Source organism: Rattus norvegicus, chromosome 10 (genome assembly GCF_036323735.1).
Source record: "Rattus norvegicus strain BN/NHsdMcwi chromosome 10, GRCr8, whole genome shotgun sequence".
Taxonomy (NCBI): Eukaryota; Metazoa; Chordata; class Mammalia; order Rodentia; family Muridae; genus Rattus; species Rattus norvegicus.
Window position 1 is genome coordinate 93,774,689 of NC_086028.1, and position 15,006 is coordinate 93,789,694.

A 15,006-nucleotide genomic window follows, 5' to 3' on the forward strand; every position below is an offset into this window, starting at 1 on the left:
GTTTTGAATATGTAAATGTTCTAATTATATTTTCCCTCCCATATCTAGTATAACTGAGTGTACCATATCCAGACCTAATTTCCATGGATCAAGAGCCCTAGACTTCTAAAGTGACTCTGTAATCAGTCTCCCAGGCTTCTTTAGAGCCAGCAACAGTGTGAAGGCAGCAGCAAGGGCCTTTCCTACTTTGATACAATGTATCTTTCATAAGAAGCTACAATGCCTAATCTCTCCCACTATAACATTTTTCCGGAAACATAAACTAGATACAGTAAGAAGAAAAAAAAAGACACAAGAGGAAACGATGTATCCTTGCAAAACAGCCACTGTCCACTGAGTCAACAGGCACCAACAGCCCCATAAAGAGCTCTCTAATCTGCTCTAGGACTTGGCGGTTGGGACTGGTAACATCTTAAATATACAGCTCTCATCCTGGTGTGTTTTGCTATTAGAACACAAAAGTTACACTCGCCTACCACGCATCCTGCTACTATTTCCTAACCTTAGAATGTCTGCCCCGTCATCCCAAAGAAAGAAAATTCCACACACCCTCTAAACCCAAATCTAAAGCCATCATCTAGTATGTACAAACAGTATATGCTGCCTTCCCACATGCTTCCACAATTAATCCATCCAGACCAGAATGTAATATTATGTACACATTAGATGTAGAGTCGTGATTCGATGCTCTCATGGAGGACTTCTTGGGCTCCATGCTGAGTTCCTAGTACAAGCTTATCCGCTGTGCGCTGAACCGCTAGCATGGTACAGGGGCAAATGAGAGTCCATGCATCTAAGGCACATGAATAAAGAGTACATTGGCTTTTGATTCTTCAACAGCTCCACAAGCAAGTGTAGTCAGTGAGTGACAGAAACATCAATAAATGGGGACTTATGAGAGGCAGCACAACCTTAGCTTAGTAACACGGCATATAGACCTGGGTTTGAGTCCCAGCTCCACCACAGTCAACTGTAAATGTATATCAAAACCTTCTCCTCTGGCATATCTGTAAAACAGAGGCAATATAGCTTATCTCTTTGCAATTGTTGAGGCTAATTAATGTTCCAAGTAATTTAAGAAAAGTACATGGAACCGTGCCTAATGTTAAAACACTACATAGGGGGAGGGAGAGGGGTGGTTGTCATTGTGCATCAAGCACAGGAAAATGCCCCTCTGTGGACCATGGGCAGCTCGTACTACACAGGAGTGATGAGATACATCAGAAGAGTCATGGTTGGGACTGGGGGTGCAACTCGGTGGTTGAACATTTGCATACGGACCACACTGGAAAAGAGCAGTTTGCACAAGTCAGACCTAAACGGACCTCTAAGAGCCTATGCCCCGTATTCGCATCATTAGTGATTTCTCAATTCCTTATTAAAGTTACCCAGACAAGACAGATGGACTCTGCATTTCTTACGATACTGAAAATAGAAATGTGTAGATACGGGGTGCAGGGAGACAGCAGGAGAAGGCGGCATGAAAGATGGACTGTCCTTCAGCTGTCTTCCTTTGTGAACTTGCTCCTAAATAATTCCAGCTTTGTGCTGACGATTAATCAAGTCATTCTCCCTCTTCTCCATTCTTCACAGAAACCTATTTCCACAAGTCATTTCCCCCTTATATAATTTAATAGGGAGGGTTTTTTTTTTTTTAATTTGGTTTTAGCAATTTCAACTCACCCTAACTGTTAAGATTGTATCCCCTCCCCTGTGTTTATGGCTTAACTTCCCGTCTCCTAACAGTTTCACGGTTTGGTGGAAAACAAGAGTTAAAATGAAGGGTTTGCTGTGGAAAGTCTGAGAAGGGTGAGGACCGCAAAGACCAAGCCAGTCTAGTCCCAGGGAGGTGGCTCGGTGTTTCCCTTCATGGCATCATTCTTTCCTTGCCTACAAATCCAGGCTTCACAAGCACCAAAAAGAAATGGTTTCCAGTTGGCTGGGAGGAGTATTTCCTCAAAATGATTACAATGTGAACCCAGGCCCCTGCCCCAGGCTGGAGATGCTCCCAACTCTCTCCTTCTTCACAGGAGATTCTAAGGTACTTTTAGATAAAATCACCTAAAATGGGAAAGCCGTGATAGTGACTAGCACCTAACGATGTTAGCTTTTTCTTCTATTTGAATAAACCCTTTAAAGCTGTCGCAACCCAATTACTGACATTTCATACCACCATTCTCATCCTCTCTTTCTCACCTTGAGGCTTAAAAAGCCTTTCAAATTTAAAAATAGCAGGATCAATGTGGTTGGGCATGACAATGTGGGGTCAGCTATTAGCGATCTCAAAGTAAAACAGAACATTGAAGTGACGGGGCCAAAAGTGCCCTGAAGAGTGGCTTCGATTTCTCACCCTGGATTCAACACATCTTGCCTTCCTAATACAGCCCATAAGATGTCCTTGATTGTATTTGTGGCGGTAAGATGTATTCCTGGTACCTGCATATTTCTCATGAGAGGGAAGGAATGTATGCTTCACTCCCACTGTGCTAATTTATTAGGGCTAGCAGTACACACAACTCTTTAGAGATACAAACTGGATTTTTCTTTTTCTTTTTCTGTTTTTTTCTTTTTTTTCTTTTTTTTCGGAGCTGGGGACCGAACCCAGGGCCTTGCGGTTGCTAGGCAAGCGCTCTACCACTGAGCTAAATCCCCAACCCCCAAACTGGATTTTTCTGCTCTCTGTTTTGCCTAGCTACCGAGTCCTCTGAAGGCTGGTATACCTTTAGATAAGAAGCTAGCTTTAAAAATAAATAAATAAATAAATAAATAAATAAATAAATAAATAAACTCAGCCAAAAGTCGCTATCTTTCTGGTTATAAGCCTTTGTGTCATAACTTCTCTAATATTTATATAATCACACACCCAACAAATATTTACATAGTGTCTATAAAGTACCAGGCACTGCACTAACCACTGGGGACACACACAGAAAGAAGTCCCAATCCTGCACTCTGTCAGCAGAGGAAGAGTGAGGCAGAGGGGTGTAGTGACAAGCTCCCACGATGGGCATAAATCTCCAGAAGGGCTGGCAGTTTGGGACAGGCCTAAGCTACACTGCGGCTAAGACTTAAAGTCACAGATGTCACCTGGTCAACTGCAGCTTATGATGGCCAGAAGGACCAGAGGACGAAGCGTCCGTAAGTGAAGGAGGGAGACATCCATTGGAAAGTCTGAAGAGGCAGGGAACAGCCGAGTACACTGAAGAGCTGCTGAGGTCTGAACCGCACCCGGCCAGGGCAGCCCAGAGATCAATGTTGCTCTGAAACTGGTCTGACTCTGTAAAGAGACACAACCCAATGGCTGCTGCATCTGAAAACTTCAGTTTGGGTGAGAGTATCTGGGAGGGTGGAATTGCCATCAGAGGGCATGATGGACTCAAGAAACCATAAAATGAAAGGAAGGGAGCCTGGTTGTCAAACTCCTCTGCGAAAGTAAACATCTGTTAGGTCCCCGCTGCCTGTGAAGGGGGGAAGCACTCCACACACTACAGCTCTGGCTTCTGGTCGGGGAGGAAGCCTGTTCATCAAACAACAGAGCACTCTCACTCCCCAAGTAAAAGAGGGCCGCTCAGCCATTAATCAGAAATCTTTTAAGAGGGGGGCAAACAGCGGGAATATCTGGCACCAGCTCCAGCCTGGCACCCCTACTTATAACAAACAATATACATCTTTACTGGAGGGGGGAGGTAGCTGAGAAGGGCCTGGGCTGCACTTGCCCTCCCCCTAAGCCCTCACTCCCCAGCCCTGAAACTTTCAAGTGCAAGCCGTGTAGCCTCTGACATTGACTCTGTGCGTTGTTACAAACTCTTCGGAGTTCCAAGTTAACACCAAGAACTCACCTACAGGGGACTAAGGAGATGCCTCGGTAGGCAAAATGTTTGCCACACAACCATGAAGACCTGAGTTCAAATCCCCTGAGCCCATGTTAGAAAGTCTGAAGCAGTACAATACATAAATGTAATCCTAACACTTCCACAGGGAGATAGGAGGTAGAGACAGGGGAATCTCCAGTAGTTTGTAAGCCAACTGTCCTGACACAGCACAGTGGAAAAACCAGACTCTGTCTCAACAAGGTGAGAGACAGGAGCACCTCTGAATTCATTCTCCTATCTCTACATGCATGCTACAGTATGGGCACAGCTCCGTTCACAATCAAATGTGCACACACAGATGCACATGCACCCAGAGTTACACTTCTCACCAGGGATCCAGGACTATCAGAAAGGAGATGTCAAAGGGCAGGTCTCTGCTTGATAGGCAGACGATTACAGAAACCTCCAACACAAGTGCGAAGCCCATGGGCCGCTGGAGCTCACTCTAAGTTTTAGGTGGCTGAGTTTTTGTGCTACCTATAAGATGTGCTTCCTTCAAACCTTGTGCTGGGATTACCACTTAGTGGTCCTAGGTTTAATGCCAAGTACCACAAAACAAACAAAAACAAACAAACAGGCAGAGATTGCAGAGCATGAGAACAAATATTCTATTCAAGGTGGCCAAGCTCACGACTGTGCTCAGTTTGGCCCTCAGCCCTTGTCTATCTCCTGGCACCTGGTACCCACACTACTTGGCAGAGGAGGACAACTGGACGTCCCTTTCCTACAAGGTTGCCAATATGATCCCCACTGCCCCATTTCTGTTTAAAGGTCAGTCTCAGTCTGGGCAAATAGCTAAGCTGGTAGAGAGCCTGCCTCGTATTTAATTCCCAGCACATAAACAAAGAACAGTGTACACGCCTGTGATGCCAGCACCCGACAGACACAGAGAGGCAAGAAGATGGGAAGTTTGTAGGTCAGCTACATTGCAAGTTCAAGGCCAGCCTAGTGTATATGAGACACTGTCTCAAAAAGGGTCAGCCTCCATTAAGTGTCAGCGTGTCTGTCTGTCTGTCTGTCTGTCTGTCTGTCTCTCTCTCTCTCTCTCTTCCTTCAGCTTGTATTGCAGATAAGTATTCTTCCCCCCACCACCACCTCACCCCACAACTTTCACTTTCTTGAGGAAATGCAAAACCCATCCTGGTCAGATATGTTATCGGGGCTTTAAAATAAAATGCCACCAGAGCAGCAGAAGAAAAGCTGACTTTTATTACTGAAAAGTCGGAGCTTCAGAGGAGTCCCAAGTAAAGTACAGGCTATGATATGCGCGTCCCTAGCAAGAGACCTTCAAGATTCCTAACTGCTTTGCAGTAGAGAGATGCAGATTCATCCCTACAGTGCCCTGAGAACCCAGGGTTGGCCCTGCAGGGTCGTGGACCCTATAGTTACAAGTCCAGCTGATTTCCAATGCTCCCTCAGGGATAAAGTTCATTTAAATGTGAGATACTAAACGAAAGAGAGAGAATGGGAAAAGGAGGAAATTTTCAGAGGCCATGAGCTGAAGCCTGGCGCTTCAAACAAGCGGGTCATGCTTCCCTCTCAGAGCTGCTTTCACCACTGTAATTAGAGACTGGCAGGGCTGTTGCTAACTCTGAGAAGGGGAAAAAAATGACTTGGCTCAGTCCCGTTTCCAGTAGTGAAAGTAGCAGATAGCCCCAGAGGACCAGGCTCTGTAAGAGCAGCACCAAGGACCACTGTGTCCTAAACACATGATTTTGGAAGCAGCTGATGCAAGAGAGAATCTGCCTGGAGACAGACCTCCTCGCCCAGCAGACTCAAACTCAGTGCCACCAATGCCTGGGCCACACAAGTCTACTTCCCTTTCTCTGAGAAAAAGAAAAGAAAGAAAATGTGAGTGAGGACTGACTATCTGCTGAGGTTAGGGAGATAAAAAGAGCCCTAGAGTCACCAAGTAAAAAATACAGGAAATAGTAAGCAAAAGTTCAAAAGGCAGCTATGAGCCTCACCGCCAACCTTTAAGAGCTACAAACAGACAAGGTTGCCTTGCTCTCTGAAGACGGTAAGGAAGCTGTTTCATGGTGTCAGGGCCCACTGTGAACTTTTTTTTTCTTTCCTCTAGTATTTAAGGCTCTTGGTTCCATCTCCAAGACATCATCCAGAGAGTAGACTCTCATATGGGATCCTCCTGGTTATCAGGCCTGCTGATATCACTGTGTACCCACAATGCAATAAAACTAAGAATGGCACAACATCCACTTTGGGAGAGTGCAAATAACTCAACAAACACTTCTCTGGAAGTTTCCCGAGTCCATTTATGTTGAATCTTGGGCCAAAGAAATAAACATAAGTGTTCCATGTGTCAACTGAACTCTTTCCTAGTGACATAGGTTCAGCTTTTAGGGCTGAAATTAATTTATTAGTTTAGTATCATAATTCTTATTATTCACCAAGCAAAATTATGACAAAGATATATTACCTGTGACAAGGATATTTGACCCTTATTTACAACCTATGCAAAGAAAGAAGAGGAAGAGAGAGAGAGTAGAAAGACAGAGAAGAGAGGAAGGGAGGGGGAGAGGGAGAGAGAGGGACAGGAGAGGAGGAGTAGGGTACACCTGCTCCAATTACTGAACCTATGGAGCAAATCAATAAACTGTTTCTGTAGCTAGAAAATATTATCATAAGAACAGGTAAGAAAAACCTAATGTACCAAGAATATAAAAAGCTTCAGGGCTAGGCATGGTGACATATGCCTTTAATCCCAGCACTCAGGAGGCAGAAGCAGAAAGATCTCTAAGAGTTCAAGGCCAACCTAGGTTTACATGGTGAGACCCTTTCTCTAAAAATTTCTTCCCAAACTCAGGCTGCTATTTGGAAGAGAGGGCTATCCAGCAGTGTGGATGAGAATGAGTTAGTCTCCTGAATAGGAATAACTTTCTAATAACCAGAACCAAAGGAGAGAAAGTCGGGACATCAAGATAAAATGTATTCCAAAGTGGTCAGGTGCTCAGAGAAACACTGAATTTAAGGAGGCATTAAAAGCAAGGCAGGCAGGATAAGTACTGCTTGGGGAGTAAAAGCGCTGCCCTAGGCAGAGCATCTTTCTTAATTAAGTTACCACAATAAGATACAATATGGCCACAAGAAGTCAAGCACAGATGACGCACACTAAACAAGATATAGCAGCAGATAGCACTTCTAAATACAGTCATCCTTGAAAAGGTTACTGTGAATTAAAACGTGTGCTTGCACTAGGGGGATTCATTACTTAAAGCAATCAAAGGGTAAATTCCTTAAAACCAAGAACTGGACATAAAGCACTCTTCTCTAATTAGTGTGGTTTGTAAAGCCATTTATCCATGTTTTATTGTAAATCTAGTAAAGAAATTCACACAAGAAATACAAACGTCTACGGCACGTGGGGAGGGGACTTTGACCTCACTAATAGCCTGGGAGACAGAAGTTAAAAGTAAGGTCCTCTTCCCCTCTGACATTAGCAAAAGATAAAGCCAATTTCTATAGCAACCTCTCTACCCAGAGAGTGCTAGGAAGGGCAAGCAGGCTTTACATTCATGGTAAACCACGCATTGGAGTCCTTTTGGACAGCAACTCTATAGTTCCCATTAAAAGTTAAAATGCACACCTCCACACATCTGGGTATCCATTCTAGAAACACCTACACTGGTTCCCAGGGATGCTGTCTATAATGTGTCTGGGTGAACTTAGTAACCAACATCCCTAGTGGAGGAGACGAGAGTGAATAGCCACTGTGTAGAGTCAGACAGAGCCGAGGCTGGCTCACACAGCTACTTAGCATACATGGGGGAAAGCTATGCACCCTGCACAGATAACAGGAGAGTTCAAGCTCTTACAACTAAGTATGTGCAAACAGAGACTAAATGGGTGTTTTTAAAAGATATTATCCCTGGAGGCAGGTAGAAAGAGAAAGAGGTATACTATTTCACTTTTTAAACATTTTATGAGTATTTTTTTTTAAAAAGAAATCATATAAAAGCGAGTTGTGAAGACAAGAGGCTGTTCATCTGAGAATCCACTGGAAGCTCAGCACATACTATGTAGGGAATCTCACAGAACCGGTGACCTTGAACCATGGATATCCTGTGATTTTACCAACAGTACCTGCTCTGACCAATGAGCTAGCAGAGACCCAGTGACTCTAAAGATACAATTTTAAAACAACATAACTACTTTCTCCTGGACAAGTTGAGGAAATTCGGTAACTATTTTTCTTGTAAGTTTCCATAGGCTCTGACTCAAACTGAAGCCAAAATCAAAATAGTAACAGACTTAGATCTCATTTGCATGTTTGAACTACCTAAAATCACATTCAAACCTAGACCCAAGCCTAATCTACAAAATTTAGGCCCAGAACTTGGAGAACCGAGGTCTTTCTTTCATCTAATATAAAGGCTGACACAACACGCTTTCCTCTTTGTTTAAAATCAATATCCATTCATTTCCAAATGGAGCTCTCTAAACGACTCATTCAATCAGAGGTTTAAGCACATCATGGAATTAAGGAAGGTACAGTATTAATGATCATTATGCTATAAAATGTCCCCTCTCTAATACGGTGTATTAGAAACAAGGTCACCAAATTGGAAGTTTACAAAAAGATAATCAACTTAATAATACACTATCACCTGTAAAAATAGAAAATAGAAAAGCACACGCACACAGTGTCTTTCTCTAATGCACTTAATAAGAGACAGTCTTAGGACGATATTTTCCAGGCTAGAATGTACTTTCCACTTGCCCTAATAATAAACCTATGCCCAGATGGGAAATATAGCTCAAACTAAATAAACATGTTATAGACTATGAGCAGACAAGCCAGCAGGCGAGCTAGGGAACTTGAAACGCCTTCGATAGCTATAAAGGGCTTATTTATCCAACCCAACAGATAAGACAGAGAATATAAAAAGTTAGATATTTGGTGGCCGCACAGTAGTGGCAGTGCACAACGCAATTGTAGGTGAGGGAGGAAAACCATTGGAGCCTGCGCACAGGAGAGCATGCATGAAGTGTGTACTCAGGCTGGAGGGAAGGCACACTGCACACTGACACTAGAGCTGTCAGTCACCCTCACATCACTGACGTAATGTCAAAGTGTGCATACTTTGTTCATGGTGACAATGGGTGACCTACACAAGTTTCCTGGAATTACATATAGCCTAAAACAAGTTGCCTCGAGTATCTGCTGTAGTGTGTGTGTAGGGGGCGGGGGGAGTTAGGGAAAGAAAGGGAAAGAAGTACCACATGAATACAAAGTGATTCCTTTTTATTTTCCTAAACACCCACACAAAGACAGCAGTTTCTGACAGCAATGTTCTCGGCAAAAATAAAAAATGAAGGCTTTTGCTTTTTTTTTCAATGGAAAAAAAAAAGGCAGTCCTGTGTCCAGATTACTAGGTGATATTATGTTTTCTTTTCTTCAAAGGAACAAACTAACATCACTTGTGTTTTGAAAATATTATCTAAGTACCATGTCTTTCGGATCAAAAAGAAATGTTGAGCAGAAGTACAGTTCCTGTGTGCGGTGCTCACGCCTGGATGTTTGGAAATGAAGCCCATCGAGGCAGCTTACCTTGGCACTGGAAGCCTTGTTTTCCAAACCCCCTGGAAAACAGAAAATAAGAACAAATATCTTAGCCTCCTTTCCACCGAGAACAAGTATTCTACAGCGTCTAAAAGTCTATGCTTGAAACCCGAGAGTTCCATAAGAAAAAACAGCCCTAAGTATCTAACGAGATAACCATGTAAATCTGTCTGTAAAGGATTGCTGAACTGTTATCAAGCTTTTGTCTATCTAGTCTTTTCTGCTCTAGAATTGGTATCTTAAATTTCAAAACAAGAACAAGACTTCAAACTCAAAATTGTTGGCTACAGTACTCGGATGACACAAAGAAGCTTAAATTTTATGCTTTAAAATTGGGGATTGGAGGGGGGGACTTCCTTTTTTTTTTCTTTTTTTCAGAGCTAGGGACAGAACCCAGGTCTACCACTGAGCTAAATCCCCAACCCCAGGGGGACTTCCTTTTTAGTCCTGAAAACAAAGTAATTTTTTCTTCCTAAAGACAATCAAAAAGTAGCTTGTTAGAATTTTGTTTCAAATAGTATGTGTCTAAAAACTGTCAAAGAGTACCACTGTTTACATCTTATCTTGGCTGAAGGAATCCGATTAGAGGAAACATCTCTGCTATAGCGCATACTTGAGATTATCTGTGGTCTAATTTTCATGGAGAACCAAAGTCTATACTGAGGCCATTCTGTTCTTGTAAATCATTTTAGAGAATTGACTCTGTAAGCACAGAGCCCTGACGTGGATATTTGACTACAAACACTGTTCCAACAGAACGAACTGCATCAAAATGTTCTCCGAGGTAGCTCACAATCTCTTGCTTTGCATAGCATTTTAACCTTACAAAGCACTCTGCATTCCTTTATAATTATCTTAATGTCATCGCCCTACCAAAAAAAAATCTAAGTTCAAATATTTTCCTTTAAAATACAATAAATACTGAAATTAAATTGTAAACCAAAGACTCATAGGAGTCATAATGAAGGAAAACAGAGAAATTAAATCCACTGCAAGATGATCTTGGTGGGGGATTCCCAAGCCATCTAACTGGATGCTTTCAGATTAAGTGAAGCACTTGTGCTCCTGTGGACTACATCACAGGGAACCTGGTACCCAGAGTACCTCATCAGTTGGCGGGGGACTGATCCTCTGGACAGTGATAGTGGAGACTGATTAGTTAGCGTGGTAAAAATGTAAGTCCTTTTTCTAACGTATCTACTTCCTGTAGAAGTAATTATCACTCTAGCCCCTTTGAATACACTCTCGTGGTTAACATGGGAGGCTGCAAATCGCCCAACGCAATATCCTCCCTTTACCCGGATGCTAAAGTCATCTTAAGTAGCCTTATCTATGGTCACCCACTCCTTGAGCTGGATTGCTTCAGATGCTAACTACACTACAGAAACTGTCAAGTGGTTGCCTTGTTCACCAAGGTGCACTTCTGAATGATTTCTTAAAAGGAAGGAAAAATCAGGCATCTTATTGGCACCCTGATGGTGGGACTCCCCCTTTTAATTCTCTTCTCTGGGTGGATTCAGCGCCACTAGAGCCACTAGGATACCCAGTGTGTATAATGCTAGCCCGCTGACTGCTTGGTATCTAAGTGCACTTCACCCCTTATGGCTTCCCACCCAGGAAGGAGCTAAGGAGCCCCAGCCATAGCTCTTGCTTATAAGGAACTTTTTACTCCAAATCCACGGAGAAGAGTCAGAAAAAGCTGACACTTGATGTTCAAAGTCGTGGGGGGGGGGGGCTGGGAGTTCCCTTAGTTCCAGATCTCTAAGCATTGGGATGGGAGGGGCGATATTGACATTTTGAAAATCTGATGAAAGCTATAATTCTCTAAAAAAGTAAAAACGTAAATCTGCATAAATACAATCTTACCTAATTTTGCAGGCTCCAGAGAGATAGATCCCTGAGCCCCTCCTTCTATCAAGCCCCTCAGTTACCAAGGCTTGGCATTCAGTGGAAATCACCTGAGCGCTGACACCTTTAGCCATTACAGTATTTTTCTTAAATAAGCCCTCTGTCCTCATCAACTGGATTGCAGGTCTAATCTCCTGTTGACAGGGTCTATTTTAAATGACTCCCTCTGCCCTCTGCCATTTGCCTGCTAGGTTAGCCCTCCTCCCCCACTGCAAGCTTTCAACAGTTTGCTGCCTTCCATCTCTCTCCCTCCCCACCCTCCCCCCTCTGGGCTCACCCAGAAAAGTCAAAGTCTCCGTGCCCAGTAGAAACAGCCTACAGTAGGCAGGGACCCAAGGTTCCAGCGGAGTCCCAGCCCGACGCGAGGCACAAACACTCCCCGGAACGCGCCCAGCCTGGCTCGCCAGCAAGTTGGAGCGGCTCGCAGCGGCTCCCCGCTACTCCGGGGCGTGTTTCTTGCGCGTCCCGGGGCCACTCTGCCACCAGCATTCTCTTTTCCCGGTCCCTTCGCTCCCACCGGGCTGCATTGGCCGCTCCGCTTGGCGACGGGAAAGACCCGTGAGCCTACCAGAAGCGAGGGGACCTTCTCCCTCATCCGAGTCACCCCATGCCGAGCCATGAGTCCCTTCAGGGCAGGGCATGTGTGGCAGCGCCGGGCCACTTCCCAGGGAGTGTCCCGCGTGGGTGCGCGCCTGTCACTCCTGGCGAGAGTTCGGACTCCGGCCGGTCACTCTAAGTTCTCGGAGGAGTCCTGGCCATAAGAGTGAGGACGCGCCGGGGCTCAGAGACGTCCCCGAGCCCAAGTCCCCGGGACAAGGAGACCTGAGCCCCGAGCAAAGGTGGCTCCCGGGTCCCCCGGGCTGCCGCGCGCACCTACCAGATGAAGTCGGTGCAGTGGCTGCAGAAGGTGGGTTGCTTGAAGAAGCGGGCGATGAATTTGTGGTCTTTCACCTCATGCACGTTCTTCTGCCTCAGCGCCCCTTTGCGGGCGAAGCGGTTGGCCACGTCCTGAGACGCCGTGGAGTCGTTGGCCGGGTAAACGTCAGCCATGGTCCCCCCCAACCACCTCTTGCCTCCGCCGGGGAGCAGCAGCCGGGGAGGGCCGGGGTGGGCGGGGGCGGCGGCCGAGGTGGCGGTGCTGAGGTGCGGTGGTGGCGGCGGTGGCCGGGGAGAGCCGGGCGGGCGCTGCGCTGCTTGGAGCTGGGAGCTGAGCCGCTCTCTCTGGCTCTCTCTGGCTCTCTCCGGCTCTCTCGCTCTCTGGCTGGCCCCACGCTCACTGACAGCCCGGCGCCTGGCGCTCGCGCTTCCTACTCGCGGCAGCAAGAGGCGGCCCGGAGCGGCGCCGCCCACTGCGCATGCCCGGAGAGCTAGCGTGTGTATGTGTGCACGCGCGCGCGCGGACTGGAGTAGGAGCGCGCGGGGCGGGGACGCGCGCGGGGCGAGCCTAGGGCCTCTGAGCTGCGCTGCTCTGCACCGAGCTGGACACGCGTACTGGGTGGGGGGCCCTTGTGAGCCGGGCCAACAGCGGAGGGCGGCGGTCAGGGAGAGGCCCTGGAGATGCCCAGCCCAGGAAGAAGCCGAGAGGGGCGGGTCCTTCTCCTCCACCGCCCGCTTCTTTTCCTCCCTTTTCCTCTGCTTCCTCCTCCCTCTTTTTTCTCCTCCTCTCCTTCCGCTCGTCGTGCCCGGCCTCCTCCTCTTCCCCACCTTCCTCCACCCACTCACGCTTTCCTGCTCTTGCTTTCCTCTTTCTGGGATGGAAGTTGTGCCCCGGAGGAACCAAGCACAGGGCACCACCCTGATGCCACCCCCCCCCCCTTAGCAGGTACAGAGGTAGCTTCTTGTCTAGCTACCTGGACCCACCGGCATTTCGGGGTTTGTTGGCGTTTTATCAGCCTCTTACCCATTTAACCTTGTACCTGACCAAAATGCCATTCTAATCGTTTATGCCACTAAAATGGCCAAACCCTAACCCTCGCTCAGTTTAGAGTCGGTAAAAGGGAGCGGTTTTGAATAACTGATCGCGGGCCCTCTTACCTACCTTCGATCTTTGACCTGCAGTTCACCTGCTTATTTTATAGATTTGTACGGCAGCCGTAATCGCCCTGGAAGATGCCAGAGAGTGCTTGCCCTGGTTCGTGATGTTATTCATTGACTGTCAGAGCTGTAGTGCCGATGATGATCCAGCTCTCTTGATTTTCCATGTCCAGAACCTTAATTTAGAAATCATTTTGCATCCTAAGCTAATTGCTGAGATACTGGCAGGTGTAGAGTTCAGCCAGAACATTTGTAAATTACCAAGTAAAACTGCTCGTGAAGGAGTCGCTGGAATGGATCTGTATGCAAAGGGCGCGCTTGGGGCTGGGCCACCAGAGCGCCTGATGAATATTTATTAGGTCTGCCTGGAGGATTCTAAACCTGGTACCTAAGCGATCACTTCCCAGCAAGAAGTTCAGTGTCCCAATCTGCCTAGGGTGGTCTCGAACTCGAGGTAACACTCCTGTCGCAGCTCCTGGGTGCTGGAATTACAGGGATGAGCCATCTCATCAGCTTCGTTTATCGTTGAGTACAAATCCATCAAGACAATGTGCACTTTTAACTTGGACACCAGCGAGTGGCCCCCAGAGGATCAGGAACTTAAGAGCTCAAGTAAAGATCTTAAAAGAAGAAAAATCGTCTGAGATACTAGCTCCCAGCATATCCCGTAAACCATGAAGGACTATTCTTTTTCGAGAGGCCCTAATGGCGACTCTTGATGAAAAGATAGCTTCTACATTTAAACAAGTGTAGGCGGCTGATTGGCCATCAGTAGAGCGGGCTCTTCTCTGACCCATTTACAATCTGGTGAGCAAGTGTCTTAGGGTCACTATTGCTGTGACGAAACACCATGACCAAAGGCAACTTGGATAGGAAAGGGTTTGTTTGGCTTACGTATGTATCCTGAATCACAGCTCACTGAGAGAAGCTAAGCCAGGAGAGAGCCTGAGGGCAGGAGCTGATGCAGAGGCCATGCGAGACTGCTGCTTACTAGTTTGCTCAACCAGAATCACCGGCCCAGGGATGGCACTACTCACAACGGGCTGGGCCCTCCTCCATCAATCACCAATTAAGAAAATATCCTATGGGGTTGGGGATTTAGCTCAGTGGTAGAGCGCTTGCCTAGCAAGCACAAGGCCCTGGGTTCGGTCCCCAGCTCCGGAAAAAAAAAAAAAAAAAGAAAAAAAAAAAAAAAAAGAAAGAAAAGAAAATGCCCTACAAGCTTGCCTACAGCCCGATCTTATGGAGGGAATTATTTTCTCGATTGGTACCAGCTTGTGTCAAGTGGGTAGGGCTAGCCAGCACAGCCAGTACTGTTGGTGCTTGGTGCTATTCTATCTGGAAAGTAAATTTCAGCACTTCCAGGCCAAGGAGGCAAGGCGGGAAGGGTTGGGAGAAGAATGAAGAACACTAGGAAAATGGATGGAATTCTCAAAAACACAGAAACCAAAACCATCATGAGGGTCTCAAACCCTCCATGTTTAGTTGCTAATTGTAGTTGAAATGGGGCATGGTGGAACGAAGCCACAACCCCTCACCCAGCCATGTTTCATAAAGGCAAGCTTCTTTCTATTTCCCTGAAGCAGGGAGGGGGAGGTGCAGAGGAATGGA

At 46.3% G+C, this 15,006-nt stretch overlaps 1 protein-coding gene across 3 annotated transcripts in view; it reads right to left on the reverse strand.

Moving 5' to 3' along the window:
- Positions 1-12,929, reverse strand: part of Prkca (protein kinase C, alpha) — a 398,627-nt gene extending 385,698 nt beyond the window's left edge. For 2 of the 3 annotated variants that reach the window (XM_017597006.3, XM_039085211.2), the window contains exons 1-2: positions 12,239-12,929; positions 9,442-9,473 (exon numbers count right to left, since the gene is read on the reverse strand). In XM_017597006.3, coding sequence (XP_017452495.2) covers positions 9,442-9,473; positions 12,239-12,411 — 205 coding nt within the window. In that variant the 5' untranslated portion in view covers positions 12,412-12,929. 3 annotated transcript variants of the gene reach the window in all.
- Between the last annotated feature and the right edge of the window lie 2,077 nt (positions 12,930-15,006).